General features: G+C 45.6%; 1 protein-coding gene across 1 annotated transcript in view; it reads left to right on the forward strand.

Annotated features, from left to right (window-relative positions):
- The window catches only part of HEG1 (heart development protein with EGF like domains 1), an 84570-nt gene that overhangs the window by 21194 nt on the left and 37917 nt on the right, over positions 1 to 25459 (forward strand). Inside the window, exons 2-10 of the mRNA XM_040265549.1 lie at positions 436 to 723; positions 2429 to 2722; positions 8672 to 9025; positions 9956 to 10303; positions 14184 to 14486; positions 15354 to 16715; positions 18663 to 18782; positions 19409 to 19528; positions 24693 to 24796. Coding sequence (XP_040121483.1) covers positions 436 to 723; positions 2429 to 2722; positions 8672 to 9025; positions 9956 to 10303; positions 14184 to 14486; positions 15354 to 16715; positions 18663 to 18782; positions 19409 to 19528; positions 24693 to 24796 — 3293 coding nt within the window. The remainder of the gene's footprint in view (positions 1 to 435; positions 724 to 2428; positions 2723 to 8671; positions 9026 to 9955; positions 10304 to 14183; positions 14487 to 15353; positions 16716 to 18662; positions 18783 to 19408; positions 19529 to 24692; positions 24797 to 25459) is intronic.

A 25459-nucleotide genomic window follows, 5' to 3' on the forward strand; every position in this document is an offset into this window, starting at 1 on the left:
CAACATTTGCTGATCCAATGGTTGGCCATTTTTGTCTGACTCATATAGGTAGAAGTGACCTCATTCATCCCTGCAAAGCTTTCTCAACACCACCCTCAATCCTAAGCAGAAAGAAAAATATCATTCCTAAATGGGAACATAAAAATGGTTTTTTCAAGGAGCCATGTGGTCAGCAATAACTTCAAATTGGTCTCTTTCTATCAATTTTCATCACTCATTCTGTTTATTATAAAATTTAATCCTATATAATATTGTTGCTTTCTAATTTCTTCCCCTGGATTGCAAGAATAATTACTGTTGGAGAAAAAGAAAGGTGAAATTATTCTCCTTGAACCCACTTCTCCATTATGTACATGGTTATGTACATTTTCCGAAGGTTTATGCTCTTTTCAGAAAGCAATAAGTTCTCACTGATTCGTTTTCCTCTTGTTTCAGCTGTTGTAAAAAACCACTGGCTAAAAAGCAACACTGAACCCCAAATAGAAAATGTTACCTTTGATCAGAATCAAGTGGACTTTTCAACAGTGGTCTCCAAAGAGAGCGTCATGGTGCAGACCCCCAGGAAGAGTGATCCTTCTTTGGATGCTCCAGAAAACATCACCTTACAAACTGAAACAGCAGCTGCTAGAGGAATAAATGACTCTCCAAGGAGAACAGATTTCACCGTTCCCCGCTATGGGCCTGGAAGAACAACGACTCTGACTTCTCAGAGCAGCACCTTAGGTGAGTTTATGCTAACGACACTATTTCGTGCATGAATATCCAGGCCTGGGAAACCAAATATCTGATGGTCTCTGCCTTCCCGCATCCTGAGTCACGATGCTCAGCCAAGGGTCCTGGGACAGAGAGGACCACACTGTTGCTTAGGCTCCACCTGTGGCTCATTGTGGTTAGTTGAGTTCTAAGTGTAGACCAGGGGAGGGTGCAGATTTGCTGAGTGGCCTGACCAGTCCTGTGGAATCTACATTCCATGGCCATACCAAATCCACACCATATTGGCGGTCCTGCCACACTCAGCCGTCTCCTAGGTACCAGGTCTGGTAGACTGCTGGGCTGTGTTGTTTGTGTTGATGTAGCTCAGATGGTTGTTCTCGTGCCAGTCGGCACAGCACAAAAAGTTTTGCCATTTTTAGCAAAGGATTTCAATAAGGGGCTCAGGCTGGATGAGCAAGATTTGATTGAAGAAACGAAGACAAAGAAGGCTAGCACTGACTAGATACCCACTCAGTACTAACATATTTCGGCTCTCTGTTCTCACAGCAAGTGATGAGGTCACATTACTCTCATTTTAGGAATTTGGAAACTGAAGCTAGAGAAATCCATCAGTCCAACGTGTGCAGGTCAGACAGTTAACAGGTTTCAGAGCTGAGATTTCAGCCTAAGCCTGTGTATCTGAGCAAGGTGGGAGGAGTGGCTGAGGAGTGCAATGCCCGGATCATGTGAGCGAAGGAAGATACAGAGGAAGGAAGAGAATGTGGCCTCTTTGTGGGTGGTGAGGCCAGCAGCCTCCCTTGGGGAGGACGTAAGTCACACACAGAGGAGAGGAGCAGTGGATAGAACAGTCATGTGGGTGGGGTTAGGCACAATTATCCAACACTTTGGAAACCAAGCGGTTTTGATTTGGTGGGATGGGGAATGCACTGAAAATTTTTGAACAAGGCAGTCACATGATTAAAGTGAATTTGGGCAGGTGCATCTGGCAGATGGGTAGACGATGTCTGGGGTGGGAGATGGAGCAGAAGTAACCTAGAGTCCCAGGGAGCACCCAAGCAGACACAGAAAGCCAGATACCAGGTGCTAATGTATGGCCTGGTGTTAACGAATGGTCTGGTGGCTTTGGGGATGGAGTGGAAGGAATCAGTAAAGACTCTTCACAAAGGAAAACTGATACACTTTGGTGATGACCTAAAGGAAGAGGCTGAAACCATCAAAGATGACTCCATCCCACCCCAGTGATGGGAGGTCTGGTTGGGGGACTCATTGGGCAGTGTTTTACATTCCATTTGTGAATGATGGATATAGAGCTTAGAAACTGTATGTGATGCTGCCTGGGTTTGTTGGTCATTCAGATCGTGGAAATTCTATGTTAAATTTAAGTAAATTCTGGGACCAGCTTTGTGGAATGTGAGTGATGTGTCATGATCCAAAACCGACCTCTGGTTCCATGTCGTCTGATATTTAGCTTCTTTGGGCTCCTTTGTTGATAATTTTACCATAAAATGCAGAGCCTTTGTTTGCGAGATCTGAAAACAGCCTTTGTGTGGGTCTGTGGTCTCTGCTTCAGGAGGAAATTTTTCAAAGAATGAACAGTTGTTCCTAATTTCTTCTCATGTCTGTTTTATAGAGGTCAGAGGTGAGCTCACTCAAAGATGGTTCAGACGTTTGGAAGTCTGCTGGTGGAATTTTAATTGTGTCTGTCTACTTTCAGCCTGGGGAAAGCGTCACCCGCCATCCAGCAGTTCAGAAGCAAGAACTGCCCCTCTTTACATGGAGAGTGGAACATCCTGGGGTTCCCCTGCAGGGGGACAGGGGCTCCCCGAAGAAGTGACTGTGCACACCCAGATGGCTGCCACTTCAGTTTTGAGCCAGTCTTCTCTCCCTGCTGTGGAGGGGGGAGAAGAGACCGTACTCCCCAGGCAGAGAAATTCCTCAGGACCAGAGCCCTCCTGGCCGCCTCTTTCCAGGACATTGGCTTACTCCTCTCCCTCTGACCATCCCTCACGTGAGTGCTTCTGTCCCAGCTTCACCCTCTGAAGTCATGCAGAATAGAAATAAATAGCCGTGAATGTCCAGCCAGTTACATACTCATCACAGAGACTAAGGGGAAAGACTTTAAGCACCAGTGCAACGTATTGGGGGTTAAAAATACAACCTGCACAATTTATCTCAGTGCTGAAGTTCATGTTTAAAATGTGTTTTCTTTACTTGTATAAGGAAGAAAATAATAATTGGTCTGGTAGCTGCTCTAGACCTTTCTCTCCACCAGGCCCTGCTTTTTCCCCTTTCCTCTATACACACACACACACACACACACACACACACACACAGAGACACACACACACACACAGACACACACACACACAGACACACACACACACACACGGCTGAGCATGGTGGTGTGTGTTCTTGCATTAGAGACCAGTTCTAGGGTGAATAAAACAGTGAACATTGTGCCATTCGATAGAGAGTTATATTTGTATTTCCTCATTATTGCAGAAATGTTTCTTTCAATGGCAAAGATAACAGACAGTTTTCTCTGGGCATCATTTCAAGAAAACCCATACAGGCAGGTGTTTGCAAGGTTGTAGCAGTGGACCACTGGGCCCTTTGTGTTCCAACCCCTGGCCATCAGTTAAGTCTCCATGTAGGTGTCCCACCTCCACTGAGCCTTTCCTCAACCCTCTGAGCCATGTACCAGGTCACACTAGCTTATCCTTATCCATCTTAGCCTTCTACCCAGCTGCACTGTAATCCTCTGAGGACACAGACTGTGTCTGTGACTTCTCTTGGGTTCCCCTGCCCCAGGCACAGTTGATGAGGAAGGGGATGAGCATGTGCCAGATATTACAGGGTTCATCCAGCCACAGGCCAGTGCTGGAAACTTCGCCCACCATTTCTCTTCTACGAGGTTTCATTCTGAGCCTGTGCGTGCTTCTTGTGTTTTCATCTGCATGCCGTAGGGAGCAGGGCCCAGAGGGTTGGAAGAATCCTTGGGAAATGGAGCTTAGATGGCTTCAGACGTTGCCATTTCAGAGGATATTAGAAATACTTTACAGGACTAGGGGTTCGGGTTTATGTCATCAAAGTGAAAACGGAGATCCTCTCTGGAATACCTATTGAAAGCAGCCCATTCCACTTTCATATACTCTATATAGTTTCCTGCCAACTGGGTATGTATATAATTTATGATTCATATTTTTAGGGGATTGCTTTTAAAATTATTCTTAAACGTTGGTTAGATTGGATAAAAGCTGTGATCCTTTCCGGCTTCAAAGTCCTGTGGTTCGGTGGTTTAAGAACCACTTTACGAAATGGTGGCAAGGAAGCATTTTCTAGGAAGCTAAACTTGACTCTGGTCAGGGTCATTTAATATTTATACTTTAAATTCAACCCACTGCTGTGGTATATTTATTGTGGTATATTTGAAAATCAGTCTGTGTTTCCAACTACTGGCCTTGACTGTAGTCATCTGTACTTTCAGAAAAGTGTTTAGCCCTCCAATTCCTTCATCCTTTTAGAACCTCATACTTTTAATTTTTGAAGTGGTCTACCATATCGTTCCTCTTCCTTAAATGCTTCGCTGAGCATTGCTCTTCCTTCTTAGTGAACCAGTTGTTCTGTGCCAGGTAGAATCCCACCTCCCTCTTAGATACTGGAGGGGACTTTGGGTGCTATTCAATGCAGGGAGACCCAGGCATTCAGGATGTGACTGCCCGCCATCTGGATCTCGCTGGCTAGCCCCATCCTGCTGCAGGGATGTACAGGGGACGTGAACAAGGGCCTGAGGCCGTGTGGAGACGCAGCTCTGCTTTATTATTCTGTTTGTCTTTTGTGCTGGGTCCTCGTTGTAGCGTGTGAGCTTCTTTAGTTGTGGCCCATGGGCTTAGTTGCCCCTCGGTGTGTGGGATCTCTGTACCCTGACCAGGGACTGAACATGCATCCCCCGTGTTGCAAGGCAGACTCCTAACCACTGGGCTACCAGGGAAGTCCCAAAGCTCTGCTTTATTTTGAGTGCTGGGCTGGTCCCTGCTAGCCTGCTCACCAGAGCCCTAGTGTATCTTCTACCTCCCCTGAAACCTGAATTTTGAGATGTAGATTTCCTGACTGTGGGATCTAGGAGTTCAAGGCATGCAGACAAGAGTACTGAGAAAGCCAGCAGGACTCGGCAGACCCAAACTGGGAGTCACCCAACCCAGCCGGCCTCTCCGTGGGGAATCGAAGCCAAGAGGGAGTGTGGCGGGGGTGTGTACTTTGTGACACTTGGCTGCTTTGTCACTAGTGAATGTGACCCTGTGAAAGTCCTGGCATTTGGATCAGTCAAAGGACTGATGCTGCTCACTAGCTGAGTGCTAGGATGGCCAGCCAGTAACATGGCTTGGGGAGGATGGGGGTCCTTATTTGAAACATGAAGGGATTAGAGCAGCTGATCCTGAAGATCCTTCTAGTTTCAATGTCTGTTATTCCAGACACATCAGCCTTTGTATTCTGTGACTCTTCACTTTTCATTCTGCTGCACACAGATGTACACACAACATAGCCTTTCTGAGGCTTGGGGAGCCAGGAGTTGCCTGCTTCCAAAAATAAATTACACGCTAATAAATTGCATTAAATCAAGTATAGGCCTAGACAGCTAATTCAGATTTCAAAAAAAGAGATCGGAAGCCATTTGAAATTATTTTGCTTCCTGCTTTTTTTTTCCTTCTCTACTTTTTATATTTTCTTGAATGACCAGGTACTATTTGATAATTAGGGGGGAAAGTAAGCAAAGCAACTAATAGGGAAAAAAGTTCTCTTTTAAAGGTGAAAAGAGATTGTGTATGTTGAATTATGTGAGAGTGGCTACAGTTGAGCACTAAATTTAGTACTGAGCTTCCTGGAAACCAGGGCACAAAGCGAAACTGGGTGGGGTGTGATATATTGTGAGATAAAGTGAGTAATATAATTTCATCCATAGGCTTCAGTGTTTTGGGGGCAGTACCTTCTAAGAGGAATTTTATATAACGAATATTGAGGATCATACTAGAAAATGCCTTCAATTGCTGTTTTGTGGAAATTGTGCTAATGTTCTTTAAAAGGTAATGTTTTCTATATATACTCAATAGGAACGGAGGGTGTAGTAATGGATCGCAATTCATGAAAGTGTTTCTGTGGGCAGCTGAGCTGATATGGTCCAGGTAAATTGCTTTGTGGTGATTTCACTTTGTAGAGGAAGAGAATATAAATAACTCAGAAGGTTGTAGATTTAGCAATACCGTTCCCAAATATCAGCTGCTTCAGCAAGATTTTTGGCAAGTTCTGGATCACAGCCAAGTTGAGGGCAAGCATCGTAATATGTGCCTGAGGCTCCAGTACGTTGTGTTGTAATGGGAGAGGGACCCATATTCTTTCCCCAGAAGAGCAGGCGTTCTTTTCACCTCTTATTACAAATATTAGGGAATTTAGCTTGTTTCTGCTCCCAAATGGATGGTCTTCTCATTTTTGAATGGCTGCTTCAAGAATAGAAAATGAGCAAGGAAGGGCAATTATTAAATAATCAGTAGTGCTGGTCTGCTGATTAGAAACACGGTACATTTCCCCCAGATGTATTCAGCAGGTGCTCATTTGGTAACATAAGTGGTGATTGTAGGTTAGTTTGACCAAGCTTTTCTCCTTTTATTAAGAAGCACCAACTCTACAGAAGTATCCATACTGCTTAGTAGCTTTACTGTGAGGATTGAATGAGATTACACAAATAAAGTCTTAGGTAGCACAATCTGTGGAGGTGTACGTAAAGTAGTGGCATATTGTTATTGGTTGAAAAGGCAGCTTGTAATAATGATGATAATGAAATGGTGAAACAGTGTTCCATGGAGCCTCAGGGTCAGGGAAAACCTAGCCATTTTCCTTTTGTGACTTTCAGCTGTTGTGATGTTTACGGGTGTATTTCTGAGGCCATTTGCTTTGCTGGACAGGTATTCAGGCTGAGTCCAATAAAACCGTCACTGTGCACTGAGTCAATGAAATAATGTAATTTACTGGGAAGAAAAGTGTTTTGAAAGAGCACTTAGCAATCCGATGGGGCTGTAATTGGTGGATATAGATGGTGACTCTAATGAAGTTAGGCCCAAGAAGCTAAGTAGGTGAGTGAGGATTTGGGACATGTCTGTGTTGTGCTTTTCTTTTTTTTTTTTTTTAAATACTGAACCTTTTTTGTTAGTTTGTAGCAGAGAAAGGTTTATTTCAGGGTTAAGCAAGGAGAATGGATGCTTGTGCTCAAAAACCCCAGGTCCATTTGTTTTTGTTCTTAAGTAACTCCAGTACTTTGGCCACCTCATGCGAAGAGTTGACTCACTGGAAAAGACTCTGATGCTGGGAGGGATTGGGGGCAGGAGGAGAAGGGGACGACCGAGGATGAGATGGCTGGATGGCATCACTGACTCGATGTTCGTGAGTCTGAGTGAACTCCGGGAGTTGGTGATGGACAGGGAGGCCTGGCGTGCTGGGATTCATGGGGTCGCAAAGAGTCGGACACGACTGAGCGACTGAACTGAACTGAAGGGATGGCTATAGACTGCAACTATTTTTGTTTCTGGGTCTCTCTATTCCTTTGATTTTAATTACTAGCTTCATGGATTGCCTGCATCTTCCTTGTCTCCCTGAAGGCCCAGCAACCAGAGCCACAGCCTGTTTTCTAGGTATACCTGGTTCTGTGGTTTTGTTCAAAAGTAAAAGGAGCCTTTTTGTTTCCTGTGCTCACTCTCTATGTATGTATTTAACTTTTATTTCTGCTTTTGTTATGACTGTGTATTGGACTGGTCTTCAAAGAAACGTTTATAATGAAGACTTTATTTTTTCCTTTCCTGGGTCATAATTAACAATTTGAAGCCTTTCATTTTATAGGTATACAGAGTACTTTTTAAAAAATTTGGCTTAAAAAGAGAAAAAAAGCACTCTTCCTTCTTGCTTCTGGGTCTTCTTGCCCACTCACCAAGCTTCCCTGCAGTTTATTCCTGTTTGGCGTGAGGCTTTCAGTGTACCCTTCTGGAGGTCATTTCTCAGGGTGTCCTTTGGAAAGTTCTTTGTGGAAGGGAAGCACCAGCAAGCCACTGTACTTCTGTAGAGCGGACTGTCCACTGTGACCAATGGTGTGTCATTCAGTTCTTGAGGCTCTTGACAACTGATCCAGTGTCTGCCTCCCATTTCATCAGAAACATTGTTCCCAACCTGGAGTCCTTGGGACCCACTGGAGTACTGTGTGAGCCAGTCTCCAAAGCTGCATGAGGTTAACTCCAGGGATGGAGCCTGTTGCTTTTGGGTGGAATTAAATCAGTGGGGTAATGATGAGTGTCTCCTGCTGATTAGAAGCTCTGCTACTTAATAAATGCAGCTTGGTTAATGGTCTTTCGAAATGTCAGTTTTACGATGGCCCTGAGGTGGCAAGTAATAAAGAACTGTCGATGGTGGCAAGGCTGGGAATGACTGTTCTAGGCCACCATTGTTCCGACTGTGGATGCAAAGCCCAAGGCCTCCTCGCTGGTGACTGGGTCCCCTGTAATGCACCCACTTTTATGCATTTTTAGGTATAGGCTTTAATCTATAATAGCATTTGAACAAAAGGCTTACGTGGCTAAAAGAAAACAAAACAGACTGTGTCACAGTGGTCTGTCCTATATAAGTTATAAGGTGGAACTCAAGAACAGAAGTTTTTAGCTTCTTCTGTATAGACTGACGCAAGTTGGGTCTAGAGGCTTTCTGCTGTCTTCCTCTTGGCTTGATCTGAAGCTTTCATTGTGCTCAGCGAAGGACCTCATGCTTCTCCACTTAGCGCTGTGAAAAGAGGGAGAATGAGTGTGTTAGCTGTGTTTATCTTTTAGATCCACATTACATATATTCATCTACCACGATGTAATTAACATCATTTGTATCCAGATACACCCTGGCTAGTCTTAAAGCATATTTTCTTCCGTTCTAGCTTCTGGAAGCACAGAGGATTTAAACAGCTCTACTGCTGTTCACAGCTCCTCGGTGAGCGGGACAAAGAGTGTCCATGTTGCCACCATGTTCTCCAACAGTGTCCGAAGGACGCCCCAGTCTTCAGCCATCAGTCTGCGACCTCTGAATGAGACAGAACATTTCTCCGAGGACTCTGATATTGCCATAACTTCATCATCAGTCCGTTCTTCCCCCTCGGAGGCAGACTTGAGAAGAAGCAGTGGAGTATTTGGGAGCCCAGGGGATGGGGCATTCACAGAGCTGTCCACAGAAAGTGCATTTGGTCCTACATCTTCCAACGTCTCAAGGGAATTTTGGCAAAATGATTCTCCAAGTAAGTCTTCAATCTCTATTTGATTTATTATGGACATTTAAAAATTGTTGAATTTTCTCAAGGGGTCACTTCAAGACCGTTTGTAATCTTTAAAAAAAAAAAAAAAAGACAACTGTGTTCTTGGATAACACTCTCTCTTTTATCTGATAGACCACATTATCACATTTTGATTTTCAGCATGACAGTGTTGTGGAATTAGTCAAACAGGCATCATTCCTCCTGCTTTCTTGTAGATGAGGAAACTGAGGCTCAGCTGGTTTAAGTAGTGAGTGCGTGATCTTTATCTCACTCACCACAGAGTTGAGACTCCCACCTCCGAGCTCCCGGTGCTGATGCATCTTGTGGCTCTGCAGCTTTAACTTCAGACTCAGAGCTAGCCGCTCTTTAAAGCCAGCTTCAGTTATCTTATGTACAGATCATCTTGACAAATAAAATGTGCAGAGTATATAAATATACTCCTCAAGTTCATGGTTTTAGTGAGCCCCATAGTTAATTTTTTTTTTTTTTTGCTGTATTTCAGAATTAGAATAATCTTTATTAATAATAGAACTGCCTTAGGAAAGGACTGACTAAGCATAATATTTGGGCACATTGTATTTGATGGATGTAGCAGCATACCCACTGGCTCACACTACCCCATGTTTTAGGGGAAATAATAAAACACTCAGGCCTGTAAGTTACTCTGAGACTTTGCACATACTGTTTAAAAGCTCTGCTCTTCACCAGTTTTTGGTATTGCTCTCTTATTGACACTGAAAAGTTTTGAAATAATTGTTTAGAACATGAAAGCGTACGTCAGGTCACGCGTATAGTAAACCCTGTACAAGGTCCTTGCAAAGGGCACCTTCTCTTAGGGAGGACTCATGTCTTAGTTGTGGAGGGATCTATCTTACATCCACGTAATGGCCTTTTGTGTCTGATACCTTTCAGCCTCCGGAGGACCCCAGCTGGCCAGTGGCTCTGGTGCAGGGAACGGCAGCCCTGTGTCTCAGACAGAAGCCTCCTCTCGCTCTCTCCCACCAGTCAGAGGTGAAGAGAGCACCGCTGTCTGGTTTTCCACCGGCCGCGAGCCCTTTGCAGGTGCAGCAGGAAGCTCTGCTTCCCATCCTGAGGTTGTGAATGCTTCAGTTCTGACCCGCTTCTCAGCCTCCGCCCCACAGTCTCGAGGAAGCCACTCAGCACTGTATGAAATGAGCTACTCTGAGCTGGCCACCGAGTCCTTGTCTTCATCCTCCTCAGAAAGTCTGGGCTCCTCGGCTCCTCGCGGGGAGCGCTCAAGTGAGTCTCCATCCACGGAACCGCACCCCGAGGAGGGTGGGGGGCTGCCTGAGCTTGATCTTCAGCGATAATGAAATAGTTCTGCAGGCCTCTCAGTATCTCCAGGCCATCCTTCTAGCTGGTTGATACCCATATACCTGTATATCCCCCAATTTTTCTGTAATGTCTCCAAGATGCTGCTGTTATCACTTGCCGCACACAGCTTGGGGACTTCTGCAGCGTCCTTCCAACCCTTAGAGCTCACCCCAAACCCCCACACTGCCGCCGTCACACAGCTTCTGGAAGGTGAGAGTATCACCTCCTCTTAAGTGGTTCTTCACGCCAGGTCTGGGCTTTCATCAAGAGACATTCTCCTTTCCCTCTTGTAAACAGCCTTATTGTACTATATTTCACATTCTGTACAGTTCACCCATTTAAAATGTACAATTCAGTGGTGGTTTTGGTATAGTCACAGAGTTGAGCCATCATCACTACTGTCTGATTCCAGAACACTTTCATCATCCCAAAAGGAACTGTGCTCACTGTGGTCTCTCCCCATTCTCTGCTCTTCCGGGCCTCTGACAGCAGCCATAAGTTTACTTTCTGCCTCTATAGACTTGCCTACTGGAGATGTTGCTTATAAATGGAACCATAGTATGTGTGGCCTTTTGTGTTTTTCTCTTAGCATCGGGTTTTCAAGGTTCATCCATGCTGTGGCGTGTGTCCGGGCTTCATCCCTTAGTGTTGCCAAATGCTGTTCTGTTGTATGGATGTGCCACGTTTTAATTTGTACTTTTATCAGTTACTGGATATGTGGGTTGTTCCCACCTCTTGGTTATTAAGACTAGTACTTTTGCGAACATTCAAGTACATGTTTTTGTGTGCACATGTGTTTTCTTGGAATTGCCTTGGAATTGCCAGGTTAGATGGCAGCTCTGTTTCTGACCTTTGAGGAACTACCAAACTGTTTGCCAGAGGGGCTGCACCATTTTGTATTCCCACCAGCAAAGTAGAAAGGTTTTAGTTTCTTAGCACCTTGAACACCATTTGTTGTTGTCAAGCTCTTTTAATTCTAGTGAGCTGACTCATTGGAAAAGACCCTGATACTGGGAAAGATTGAGGGCAGAAGAAGAAGGGGGCAGCAGACGATGAGGTGGTTAGATAACGTCACCGACTTGATGGATGTGAATTTGAGGAAACTCCAGGAGATAGTGAAGCACGAGGGCGCCTGGTATGCTGCAGTTCATGGGGTTGCAAAGAGTGGAACATGACTTAGCAGTTGAGTAACAATAACAGCAATTGTACTAGAAGTTAAGTGGCGTCTTAAGTGGTATTGGATTGCAGTTTTCCCAGCTGACTAATGATGGTGAACATCTTTTCATGTGTTCATTGACCATTTGTATATATTCTTCGGAAACGTCTGTTTAGATCTTTTGACCCTTTTAAAATTGGGTGGTTTATCTTTCTTTAATTGAGTTGTGAGAGTTCTTTATATATTCTGGATACTTGTCCTTCATCAGAAAGATGGCAGTCATTTTCTCTTATTCTGTGGGTTGTCTTTTAACCTTCTTGCTGTTATCCCATGAACAGCACGAATCTTTTAATTTTGATGAATTCTAGTCTGTTGCTTTAAGAAAACTTTTCCTTTGATGTTCCTTTTTAAGAATGTTTTTGGAAAATATTTTGAGAACAATTCTCATCAGCCTTATCAAAATAAATTGTATGTTGATAAACCAAAAATGCAGTAACTTATCATTTAAGCTTATAATAGGTTTGAGTTCTTACCTTTCTACCACTAACAGTGGAAGCTCTTTTCCCTGCTATGAGTTCTCTAATTAATGAGTAAAATTAACATTTATTATTTACTACTGATGTGATATGGAAAAGCATATGCTTTGTTGTAAAGAATACCACATCTGTGGGTGGAGACTATTTGTGTTGTTTTATGTCCAGACATGGAAAACACACTCTTTCTGTAACTTAAACACAAGGTATCTTTTTCTGCCCTGCCCCTGTTGTCTCAGAAGTTTCGCTTTTGCAGGCCTGGAGTTTACATCCCATAGAATTTCCCTCTTCCATCTCTTCAGTACCCTATACTCTGCAGTCAGGGTGCAATTGGTGTGTGTGGACAATGTGACTTCAGTGTGAGTGGCACGTGGAGTTCTGAGGTACCAGATAAGGAAGAGCCATGTTCCTGAAACCACCTGCTCTGGGATTACATAACTCTCTCTCTCTTGTCCCTGGAATCACCCACAGCTCACAGCTTCTGCCGTACAGCTTTCAGATTTCTTGGTTCATCCCTCCCTCTCGGTTCAGATGCAGCCCCTCTGTTTCAGGGGATGACTGCCCCCTGTGTTGTCTTCCAGCCTGAGAGGGGTGGCTGGCCTACAGTTTGTGTAACATCATCACAGGCCTGTCCTCTTTGTCAGGGAAACTGTGGTCAGGTACGCTCAGCTCTCCAGCTTCTCCTGGTGGACTTTGCGTGGGTCTCTTTTAAGTCCCCCCGCGAGGGTCAGATCACATCTGCGACCAGGTCCTGGCTCTCCTGGTGCTGCCCCAGCTCCCTGTGTGTGCCTGTGCCCGTGTTTATCCCTGCTGATCAGTTAACACACACCTGTCATGGAGCGAGGGCTTCCCAGGTGACACTAGTGGTAAAGAACCCACCTACCTTTGCAGGAGGTGTAAGAGATGTGGATTCAGTCCCTGGGTTGGAAAGAGCCCCTGGAGGAGGGCACTGCAGCCCACGCCAGTATTCTCGCCTAGAGAATCCCATGGACAGAGGAGCCTGGGGGGCCACAGTCCATGGGGTTGCAAAGGGTTGGTTATGACTGAAGCCACTTAGCACTAGCATCATGAAGTGAACTGACCTCATACTCAGCTTTACATCCATTTTCCACCAAGGTAGGTCTCTCAAGGACTAAACTGACTTAGGAATTGGAATAAGAATCGAAAAAGAGCCTGTTTTTCTCATTAGATCCAGATTATGAAGCAGTTAGGCCAAAAAGAATTGGTCCTCATTTCCCTCATTTCTGAAAAGAAGGATTTATTTGATAATAATCTAAGATTCTTTAAGTTTATAGCATAAAATATATATCCAAGAAAAAAGGAAAAGGATATTTATTCATGTGTCACCTACTCCTATTCAGTCCCACCAAGAAAAAAAAAACCAACAAGCTCACCTGTAACCTCTAACCATGATGCCATTTCTCACTAAGGGGCTAGGGTGGAGAGCTACACTGTAGACTAGCAGACACTATAGAATGGCGGGCCCTGTGTCCATCAGCTATCGCTGGTCCCACCTGGAGGTAAAAGCCTTTAGGGTAATACCAGCCTCCCTCCCCGGTCTTGTCAGGTGGAAAGCTCCAGCAGGGTTGTTAGCTTTTTGCCCACTTAGGTCTTCACTGGTGACACGGCTGGTAAAGAATCTGCCTGCAATATGGGAGACTTGGGTTCTATCCCTCAGTTGGGAAGATCCCCTGGAGAAGGGAAAGGCGACCCACTCCAGTATTTTGGCCTGGAGAAATCCACGGACTGTATTGTCTGTGGGGTCACAAAGGGTCAGACATGGCTGAGCGATTTTCACTTTCACTCCCCCCCCACCACCAATTTTCCTGACATAAACACTATTTATTATGTATCACCAAGAAGAAATATTATATTGATCCTGTTCACTGGAGTAATGAAACAGCGTAAATCCAAGTCACCTGAACAGCAGCGCTGATCTCTCACTGCCTCCGGAGGATTCAGTCACTGCTCTGTTAGCAGGAAAGACGCACATGTTGGGTTTTCACCTCGTCAGTTTCAGACAAAGACCCTGAGAAGGCGGAGGACAGCGTTGTGGCCCACGCAGCCCCTCTGTACACCGCACTGACCAGCCCTCCCCTTTCCCGTCCTCTTGTAGCCACCGAAGACAGTCCTGAGCTGGGTGTTGGTACCAGAGCCGAGGAGGGGGCTTCCTGGGGAGCACCAGGGGTCCGCACTCACAGCCCGCACACTTTGGCTACGTTCGCTGGAGTTGGGGAGCGCACACTGCGATCTCTCACCAACGGTAGCACGACTCCCGGGGATGCGGGGCGATCGGCGGCGACAGCTGGAGAAACAGAGAGTGCCACGCAGCAGGGAAACACGACAGTGACTGGGGACGCCCGCCCGGTCTCGGTCTCGGGTTCACTGGCGGCCACAAGGACCTTCGGAGGGCGTGGAGGTGATGGGCAGGGTCTCTCTGCATGTTTCCTCAGCATATCTGTCAATGTGCTTGTGGTGCTAGGCTGGTTTTGTCTTCCCTGGTGGCTCAGATGGTAAAGAATCTGCCTGCAATGCAGGAGACCTGGGTTCCATCCCTGGGTTGGGAAGATCCCTGGGAGAGGGAAATGGCAGCCCACTCCAGTATTCTTGCCTGGGGAACTCCATGGACAGAGGAGACCAGTGGGCTATAGTCCACGGGGTCATAAAGTGTCAGATATGACTGAGTGACATGTCTGACATGACATTTTTCACTTTCACTTTATAGAATGAGTTTGCTGTCAACCCAAGTGTCTTACCAGCTCCCTGTGGAGAGCACTGTCTGGGTTCTCCCACCTTCCCCCCCATCCTCCCCCACGCTTACCCGAGACATTGGCACTGTTGTGAGCCAGGATGCTTGCAATCAAGGAGCCCAGCCGGGTTGTGGCTGAGGCCGATCTCCTGGGAAAGAAATATCTCATTATACAGAATGGAAAGTTGGGAGGGTTTTCCTTTTTCCATTTAGGCACAACAATTGTTCTATTTGGGGTCTTAAGAGCTTTTCAGATACTAATTTGCTTTTATCAAAAAAAAAGGTCTGTGGAAGGAATTTGGACCTGTTCCCTATTATTTGGGGCCCCACTTCTCTTTTATTACCGTTTTCAGTGGTGCTGCTGTGCTCTTCACAGGAGGGCAGATCATTCAAACCCTGCCTGCCTCCCTGCACAGTCTCTCCAGAGAAAGTGTCTCTCCCCCGGGGGGCAGTTCACGGGCCGGACACTGAAAGTCTGTCTCAGAGTGCAGGTTCACAGATGCCTGTCTGATTGGCCTAACTGTGGTTTTCCCTCAGCAGTCACTGGGATTAGCTACGATGGAGCGAGCAGCACAGATCCTGATTGCGGGACCTCCAGTGAACACACCAACTACACCTGTGCTTCATCTCCTTTCACCAAAGGGGAACGGGCACTACTGTCCATTACAGACAACAGTTCATCCCTGGATGGAAGGGAGACTTCGACCTCTTCCGTTAAGATCTCAAGCTCTTTGAGTTCAGACTCTTCTCCCTCTTCTCAGGCTCAGACTGAGAGGAGTAACGTCTCATCCCACCAAGGAGAACATGCTCAGCCTTCCCCTGAGGCGCTGGTTCTGCCCACGGCCAACTCTCCGTCTCACGCACCCACCCTTAATACGCCAACCACTCTGGCTCCTCCGGACGCCGATGCCAGATCTGTTGGTGAAGCATTATCATCTTCATCGGAGCCGCCCTTGCCCCTGCCCTCAGTGTCGCAGTCCTACCAGTCGTTCTCGTCAGCCTTGCCATCTGCTGGGGCCTCCATTCATCCCCTGCAGTCCAGCCCAGACGCACCCACTCCTTTCTCCTCCTCGCCTCCACCCTCGTCACTGTCCCCGACGGCGTCTGCCCCCGCCTTGCTGTCTGACTCACAGACAGCCCTCCCACCTGCACCTTTTACCCCAGTCCTGCCCAGGGCAAGGGATGCTCCCGTGACTTCGGTTCGGACGTCAGCAGTCGCGTCGTCTGTTCCTAGCAGTCAGACAGCAGACCCTAAGAACCAGAGTAGCCCATACCTCGAGAACATCGTTACAGAATCGAAGCCACCACGCCTGCAGACTCTGCCCACGGAGGCCACGGAAGCTGTAACGGTGATGTCTACTCTGGGGATCCCTTCACCCCTGGCCTTCACCGACTACTCCACTTCTACATTCACTGAGCAAGCCCTTCCAGCCACGAGCACCGACTTAGCCCACACGTCTCCAGCTTCGGCAGCCACCACCCTCGAGACCTCTCATTCTCCTGTGGCCAGCCCTGGCCTCCCGTCAAGCACGGCAGCTCTGACGGGTGGCCCCACAACAGGACAGACGGTGGCCGGAGAAACAGGACAGACAGTGGCTCAGCTCTCGCCAACCAGTCCTGAAATTCTCGTGGTCCAAGTCACGACAGCAGGTGCTGTCACCACAGAAGAGAGCCCTGCGGATAGAGATGCTGCCACCAGCTTGTTCCCCCTGACCGAAGAATCGACAACGGGGCCTGGCCCTACAGAAGACGGCAGCCTGGCTTCATCTTTCCTCAAAACATCTCCGTTCCCCGGAACCACGCCTGTCTCTACAGCTAAGGTGTTAACTCCTCCGTCGACCACCTCCCCTGCGCAGAGCAGCACCCGGTCACCCACAGCACCGTCGTCTCCCGCTGCAGGTAGGACGCGGCTGTGGACGCGTCAAGGACTGCGTGGGGCTCTGGTGTGATCTCAGTGCTTTCTCTGGAAGCGCTTAAAGCAGGAGAGAATGCGCCAGTGGCCATTTTCTCATCCTTTTCTCACCCCTGAGTCACAGAGGGCAGACGGGAGAAGATGCCCTTGGCCGTGTTGACACTAGTAGTGAGTAGCTTGTGATGCACTGTAATTTCATGACCTTTTCAAGCATGCCTTTAACAAGGCCCGAGTGGGGTAGTGAAGTGAGATTGAAGGGTGGGAAACGAGTCAAGAAGCTTTATGTGACCCGTCTGAGACACAGAGTGAGCAAGTGCCTGCTTCCAGATCAGAATCCCAAGCTTCTGGGTTAGTCAGCTGGTGCCCCAGTCACCAGGGAAGCATCTCTTGATTCCCTGAGATTTCCCTAAGACTATGGCACTGGCTGATAAATGCGGGTGAAGGGACATGTTCAACGACCTTTCCCATAGTGACTGTGTGACATTGCAGTTGAGGTTACGTATCTCTCTATCCATGTGAAAGTTGCTGGGACAAGAGAAATAAAACCATCCACGTGATTCTCTGTCACTTAAGGACAGGTAGTAGGGAGTAGGATGCTACCTCCTTTGATATCAGGGCCAAAATTTGCTGGATGTTTAGTTTGTCTAGACTCAGGCAAGGAAAACTCTATTGATAAAAAAGTGAAATGGAGACTGAAGGAAAGAGGGAAGAAGGGGAGGGCATTGGAGGCAGGTCTAACTAGGCAGCCATCATCCACCTTGTAGTCCAGCCATAGAGCCCATGCAGCCCTGAGAGCCCTGATGCATCAGTGCCCGCTTCGTGCCAGTGGTCTGCGTGCCGCTAGGAGACAGAAGCTGGCAAGTTTGCGGTCCTGCTTCAGGACTCACAGGCTTCATTTCCAGATGCCAAGTATATTCCAATGTTAGATAGAACATAATTCACAAGTGTTCCTTAAAGCCGATTACAGCCCCTGCAGTGATAACTGTAGACCAGTAGGAGGAGGATTGATATTGGCTGTTGCTATGTCTTGTGACAGAGCCCGTGGGTGCAGTGTTTGGATATATAGGTGCTGTGCACACGTTTAGGTATATCCCAAGTAGCCATGAGGAGCAAGGACACCATCTTCAGGTTTAGCCTATTTGTCTTCAGGGTAATTCTGGAGCTAGAACTCTCTATTTTTGTATTCTTTTTCTCGTTCTACCACTGACTTTTCTCCTTGGAAATGACTTTTCTCCTTCTGTTATGAGTTTGGATTTTTCTCAATGTGTCTCAGAAACCTTTATTGGGCAGTTATGGTATAACTGGAGTGTGACCAGGCCAGTTATAGAGACCAAAACAGAGAGTGTGGTCACTGCCCCGGGAGCCAGCAGTCCAAGAGGACAGTGGGGCCTGGGCCTCGCCAGGGCCTGGTGGAGTCAGATGGGCTCATGGTCACACCGTGTGAAGAGTGCTCACTTGCGGGCTTTTATCTGAACGACTGCATGGTTATTTGGAGACCCATTTACAGTGTGAGATCTTTGGAAAAGAGAAAACTAGGAGCAGGGAGGGTAATTGATCAGGTGTCATTTCCCCCTTAACGTGTGTTTTAAATAGGCATTGCTTCAAGTAGAATTTGTTAAGTATCCCAAGGCAGTGTCATCATTTCCAGGCTCAGGAATCTGTAAGCAGCATTTGGATTTGAACCAGCGCCTGTATTCAGGGATCCAGCTGTTTAATACGCCTGTGTGTACACAGCCAGTGCCGACATCCAGTCCCTATGCTTCTCTTCTGCACCTCTGGGAACCCGTTCTATTTCGTAGTATGGCCTTTTCAGGGCAAGTACACAGAAATAAGCAAGAATCAAATATTAGCTGGGAGAATTAAATATTTACCTAGAGCTGACTTTTTACCTTTGCTGTGTGATTGACTGCTCTATTCTGGAAATGTGTTTTCAGTTAACAGCTGCACCACTCACCCTTGTCTTCACGATGGGAAGTGCATTGTGGATCCCACCACACATCCTGGGTACCGATGTGTGTGCTCACCTTCCTGGCAAGGGGACAACTGCAGTGTGGGTAAGAAGAAAAGTCATCTGCGACGGTCCATAATGTAGTGCCACACTGAGGCAGGCAATAGACTCCTTTTCCTCCAAAACATAGGGCAGTAAGATTTTTAAATTCATGCCCTGCTTACTTGAGGGTTAACATGCTTATGCGTTGTCTGCAGAGTAACGTCAGACAGTGCCATTGACAGGCCCCCATGAGCCGGCTGCCTTCTGTGGACTCTGCATACCTGGACCACCCACGGCTCCCTGAAAACTCCCGCAATTTACTGCTCCGACCTTCGCTGTGCTGGTGCTTCAGCCTAGAATCCCCCTACCCACATCTGCTTATTCAAGTCCTTCCAGTCTTTGTCCAGATGTTATTTGAAACAGTCCTTAATTCTCTCTCCCATCAGAATAATCACCTTCTTTACTTCCTCTGTACTTTCAAATCCTGCCTTACATTTATATTTATTTGTACCCCTGGCTGTCCCCACCCTCAGTAGACTGGTAGCCCCTTGAGAACAAGTGCGATGTCCACTCGTTCCTGGTCTTCTCCACACCTGGTGCCGTTTGGCTCTTAGAAGTGCTCCTTATACCAGATTATGAGTGTGCTGCCTGCTGCAGATTCACTGTGGTCCTGTGTTCCCTCTTCCACAGATGTGAACGAATGCCTCTCGAACCCCTGCCCACCCCTAGCCACATGCAACAATACTCAGGGATCCTTCACCTGCAGATGCCCAGTGGGGTACCAGCTGGAAAAAGGGATATGCAATTTGGGTAAGAGAGTTCGTCTGTCTTGGAATTTTCTCTGCACTACAATGTATTTTGCAGAATAACATTTATTGTTTTTCTCCCTAATCAAAATCAATATTTGCCCAAGGTATACATTGAAGGAATATAGAAGGAGTAGATGATACTATTATTCCACCACTTGGAGACATAGCACTCTATTTGCAGTCTTTTTTTAGTGTACATTATATTTTTATACAGTTGGAAGTCATATGGTATTTGTACAAACTTTATATCTTAAACATTTTTCATGTTATTAAAAATATTATACAAACTTTGTAGTGACTGCATAAATATGTCATCATTTATGCAAACACTATTTGTTTAACGTTCTACCCTACAGTTAGGGGGAAAAAAAAGATCAAAAGGATAGTTCAACCAAAGAGTAAAAAAAAAAAAAATTAGGGAGAGAAAAAAGAGAATAAAACCCTGATGTCCTACCATGTTCGCACATACTTTTCATTTTTAAAAACTATCTTCATGTTCTTGTCCATAGGTAGATACATTTTTACAAAGCTACTGCCAAAATTGTATCATACAGTTTGTTACATTTTGACCTTGAATTTAATAGAGTCCATGAAGCTGGTTGGTTTTAGATATAATCTCCATTTTACAAGTTAAAAAGCAAACAACCCAAATGAAAAGTAAGGCCCTGACAAAGTAACTAGTGGTGCAGCTTCTGTAACTGCTTCATGAGAGGCCAGGTTTGCAGCCCACAGTTCTTCCATCACACAAGGCTGTGTTTGTCCTAAGAACTTTCTTGCACCCAGGGTGTGTAACCTGTGTTAGAATGCCAAGTTCAGTGAAGAAGAAATTAGAAGTGAGGAATGGGGTTATCTAAGATGGATAAGGGAACTGTCAGGTACAGTGACACAACTTGGAATCATCTTAAATCTCTTACTGTGGTATTTAACACAGAAAAAGTTCTTAGTAAATGTTTTTTTGAGAGAACAAATGTCTGTATCCTTTGAAATTGTTATTTGCGTGATTTCTACTGCCCATGAGCTGAGGAGGATCATCAAGACTTTTTAAGAAGGTGGTGTCAAATGACAAAACTAAGACAATTTGAGTTTGGTGTCCTTTATTAAAGGGAGAGTAATTCATGGACTGGGGAAGTACAGGGCCTTGCAAACCATGGGAGGAACACTTTCGGAGCCATTTTCGGCAAGAGTGAGTTTTACTGAGTGTTAAAGTGCTGCACTCAATATGCCAGCAAATTTGGAAAACTCAGCAGTGGCCACAGAACTGGAAAAGGTCAGTTGTCATTCTAATCCCAAAGAAAGGTAGTGCCAAAGAATGTTCAAACTACTGCACAACTGTACTCATCTCACATGCTAGCAAAGTAATGCTCAAAATTCTCCAAGCCAGGCTTCAACAGGACATGAACCGTGAACTTCCAGATGTTCAAGCTGGATTTAGAAAAGGCAGAGGAACCAGAGATCAAATTGCCAACATCTGGATCATTGAAAAAGCAAGAGAGTTCCAGAAAAGCATCTTCTGCTTTATTGACTGCGCCAAAGCCTTTGACTGTCTGGATCACAACAAACTGTGGAAAATTCTGAAAGAGATAGGAATACCAGACCACCTTACCTGCCTCCTGAGAAATCTGTATGCAGGTCAAGAAGTAACAGTTAGAACTGGACATGGAACAGTTTCAAATCGAGAAAGGAGTATGTCAAGGCTGTATATTGTCACTCTGATTATTTAACTTATATGCAGAGTACATCATGGGAAATGCTGGGCTGGATTAAGCACAAGCTGGAATCAAGATTGCCGGGAGAAATATCAATAACTTCAGATATGCTGATGGTACCACCCTTATGGCAGAAAGTGAAGAACTAAAGAGCCTCTTGATGAAGGTGAAAGAGGAGAGTGAAAAAGTTGGCTTAAAACTCAACATTCAGAAAACGAAGATCATGGCATCTGGTCCCATCACTTCATGGGACATAGATGGGGAAAAAAATGGAAACAGTGACAGACTTTATTTTCCTGGGCTCTAAAATCACTGCAGATGGTGATTGCAGCCATGAAATTAAAAGATGGCTTGCTCCTTGGAAAAAAAACTATGACCAACCTAGACAGCATATTAAAAAGCAGAGACATTACTTTGCTGACCAAGGTCCATCTAGTGAAGGCTATGGTTTTTCCAGTAGTCGTGTATGGATGTGAGAGCTGGACCAAAAGAAAGCTGAGTGCCAAAGAATTGATGTTTTTGAACTGTGCTGCTGGAGAAGACTCTTGAGAGTCCCTTGGACTGCAAGGAGATCCAACCAGTCAATCCTAAAGAAATCAGTCATGGATATTCATTGGAAGGACTGATGCTGAAGCTGAAGCTTCAGTACTTTGGCCACCTGATGGGAAGAGCTGACTCATTTGAAAAGACCCTGATGCTGAGAAAGATTGAAGGCAGGAGAAGAAGATGACAAAGGATGAGATGGCTGGATAGCATTACCTACTCAACAGACATGAGTTTGAGCAAGCTCTGGGAGTTGGTGATGGACAGGAAAGCCTGGCATGCTGCAGTCCACGGGGTTGCAAAGAGTCGGACATGACTGAGCAACTGAACTGAACTGAGTTTTATAGAACATAGAAGCAGCAATGGGGAAACAGGGCATGATTGTCTGGGGTTGCATGTGAAGTCGCTCAGTCGTGTCTGACTCTTTGCGACCCCATGGGCTGTAGCCTACCAGGCTCCTCTGTCCATGGGATTTTCCAGGCAATAGTACTGGAGTGGATTGCCATTTCCTTCTCCAATTATCTGACCTTATGTAGAAAGAAGTATAGAGCCCAGAGTTGGCTTCACTGTTGAGGATGGGCTGACGGATGCACTGAGCTACTAATCAAGGGGAGCATTTTTAGGAACTTGAAAGTTGAACTTGCTGATGTGGTACCCCAGGCAGGTATAGCTCCATCTTGGGGCTAGAAATGTATTTCAACAACTTGTACCCTACTAAAATAAGGGTCGAATTTGAAAATTGTTTAAAATACAGGGATCAAGTCAAAGTGTTATTTTTTAAGGAAAAAAATCTGAGAATATAAACATCAGTCAAAGTTAAGATATCCTCGTAACCTATTCCATTTCGCTGCACCCTGTAAAAAATAAGCGAGGAGTTTTCTGTTTAAGAATGGAGATGGAAATGATTTTGAAACAGTATGGAAAAGTATACTTGCCCAGAGACTCAAATGCCAGGTTTCCAGTTCCAGGGTCAGCATGTACAGCACACTGACTCCCTGAGCCTCAACTTCCTCATCTGTAAAATCAGATTACCTCCTGCTCTGCTTCCTACTGTAGGATATTATGAAGATCAAATAAAATAATGTATTTGAGCAAGCTGGGAAAGTGGTAGGATTCTTCAGATGGGAGGTATCCTTTGACATTAGGTTTCTAATCTCTTGGACCAGAACTGAAAGCAATGAAAATGATAAACTCCTCTGAATACAGAGCAATAATTATGGATCTTTTAAGAATCATTTAGATAATATGTAAATCACCAGCGAAAAAATTGCCCTAAAGCCAGATGATGTAACTGCAGTGTGAAGATGTGACTGTGCCTGGGGGACACTGTGGAGCCTTATTCATATTCACACGGATGCAGAGCCCATGTTTACGGCGCGGATTCAGGAGAGATCTGTACTTGCCGGTTACCATATGTGTGTTTCTGCACAGAGAGTCTGGGTGCAGACCTAGACCTGAGGATGAAAGAGTTGGGGGACTGTTCTGGAAGCCTGTGTGTGGAGTGTCCCACAGGCACCATGGATCAGGAGGAGAGCCGCGTACTGTGTTAACAATCATCTTTCCCTTTTCAAGTCATTTAGCTTCATTGTTCATCAACATCAGAGGAACATGCAAATTAGAGTGTGCTGAAACGCTTTCATTTGGCCAAGAATGTTTTCAAAGAGCTCCCTGCTGCTCAGAAAGAGTCCTAAGCAGCTGGCTTCACTGAACTGTAGAACAAGCAAAAAGATGTTAAATAAGGATTAAGGGCTTTAGACAGTAAGTATAAGATGTTAAATGTTTTCCCTGGCTCATTTGTGGGCCTTTTTCTTAATTCAGCAGGCAAGCTTTCTGTGAAAGAGCAGCTTCATGGGTTTCTGTGTTGAGATTTTTTTTTTATTGTCCAGAGGGAGAGATAAGAATTTAATCTAAAGGAAGATAAGAGCCAGATATAAGGCAGGCTACCCTAATTTTTGATTGCCTACCCAATGGATTGTAAGTTCCATTCCCCTCAGGCCCAATCAGCACAAATTGATGTCACCTAGAAATTTATTTTAGGAGTGAAATGGACCTTGGAAAATGGGGCTACATCCTTTTGTGTCTGAACCCAACGGTATCTTGAATATGGGTTGTTTTCATATACAGCTTATCATCATGGAGTCTGACAGCTCCCTGGAGTGGGGTCCTGCTGCAGATGTTTGACACCTTTCTCTGCAGCCACTTAGTTGCCCTTAGACTGTCAGATTCCTCAGGGGTCTGCGGGTTTAGGGGGTAGAAGACCTTGGAAGATGGACTCACGTGATGTTAAATGTTAATTTTGGCCCTTGGGAGCTGGGTGATCCTGGGAAGTAACCCAGCTTCTGGAAGCCTCTTTTATCAATGATAGAACAGACATTTCCTCTGAGCAAGAGGAATAGGGATTGGATAGAGGTGACTAATGAGAAGAGGAAATCAGAGCGCACCCTTGAAGTTAGGGCTTGCTAACTAACTTCATAAAAGACCTAGAAAGCAAGAACTTTGCTTCATCCAAAGCTTTATAGGGGTTGACAAGTCTTTCCAGCCCCAGGTCTCCCTCTCCTCCTCCTTGAACTGTGTCCTTAGCTCACCTCTCTTCTATGTCACAGCTTCACTGAGCATCCAAGATATGAAAGCCCATTGGAGAGGTGAGGAAGGGCTCATGCTCACGTAGGCTAAAGGCTCCTTGGAGTCTCTCACCCAAATGTCTGCTCAGTCTGAGCCTTCAGCTCAACTGAGTAGGTGCTCACGTTGCTAGACGAACCTTGAGGAGAGAGAGGTGGTCTCTGCCCTCCAGGATAAAGAAATGTTTGGAGAGCATCCTGGAAGGTGGAGGAAAGCTGGGTGCCCTGAGATTTATAGATGCTCACACTTGTGCAGGTTGACCTTCTGAGGTCTAACAGGTTATGTTTTCATTTTCAGTTAGAACCTTCGTGACAGAGTTTAAACTAAAGAAAACATTTTTTAATACCACCGTGGAAAAACGTTCCGACCTCCGTGAAGTTGAAAATGAGATCACCAAAATGGTAAGTTTCCCAAGAGGCATCTCCCTGCTAGTCCTTTGTTTTCTAGAACAGATTTTCTTCAGAGTGGGAACCTCCTGAGGATCACCTGTATCTCCCAGACTGTTCATTTCTATCATACTTGGAAGGCGAATGTCAGGGTAGAATTAAAGGCCTCTCAGAAATAGTAGGGAGGTGTTGAGAACTAGTGATGCTGGTAGGAGCATTTCTTGTAATGTGTCTTCCTGAACTGCTTTTATCAATGCCTTGGCAGTTTTTTCTTTTCCATGTCACACACTTAGGTGACATGCACCAGGAAGAGCTGTTGGTAAAGAGGAAAGACCCAGAGAGCCCTGCCGTCCCATCTGCTGTTGACCTGCTATGTGACTTTTTTGTGTGTGTCTCAGAACTTGGGGAGAATGATGCTTATTTCTCAAGGGAATGAGTGACAAAGGTGGAAGTTAATCCCATTATCCAGGGTTGAGAATTCACTGAATGGATTATCTGGGGGCCTTTGATTCTTCTTCTTTCCCTCCTTGCCTCCCTTTTGTCAGGAAAAAAGTAAAAATGGAGAGGAAGGGAGAAGAGTCAGAAATGAAGCTCAGACAGTATTTTGCTTCTTAGCTGCTACCAGAGTCTAAGAGTTAATGCTCAGAAACTTGAAATTTGCCATTAAAATAAGTTTTA

This window comes from Oryx dammah, unplaced genomic scaffold (genome assembly GCF_014754425.2).
Source record: "Oryx dammah isolate SB20612 unplaced genomic scaffold, SCBI_Odam_1.1 HiC_scaffold_2, whole genome shotgun sequence".
Taxonomy (NCBI): domain Eukaryota; kingdom Metazoa; phylum Chordata; class Mammalia; order Artiodactyla; family Bovidae; genus Oryx; species Oryx dammah.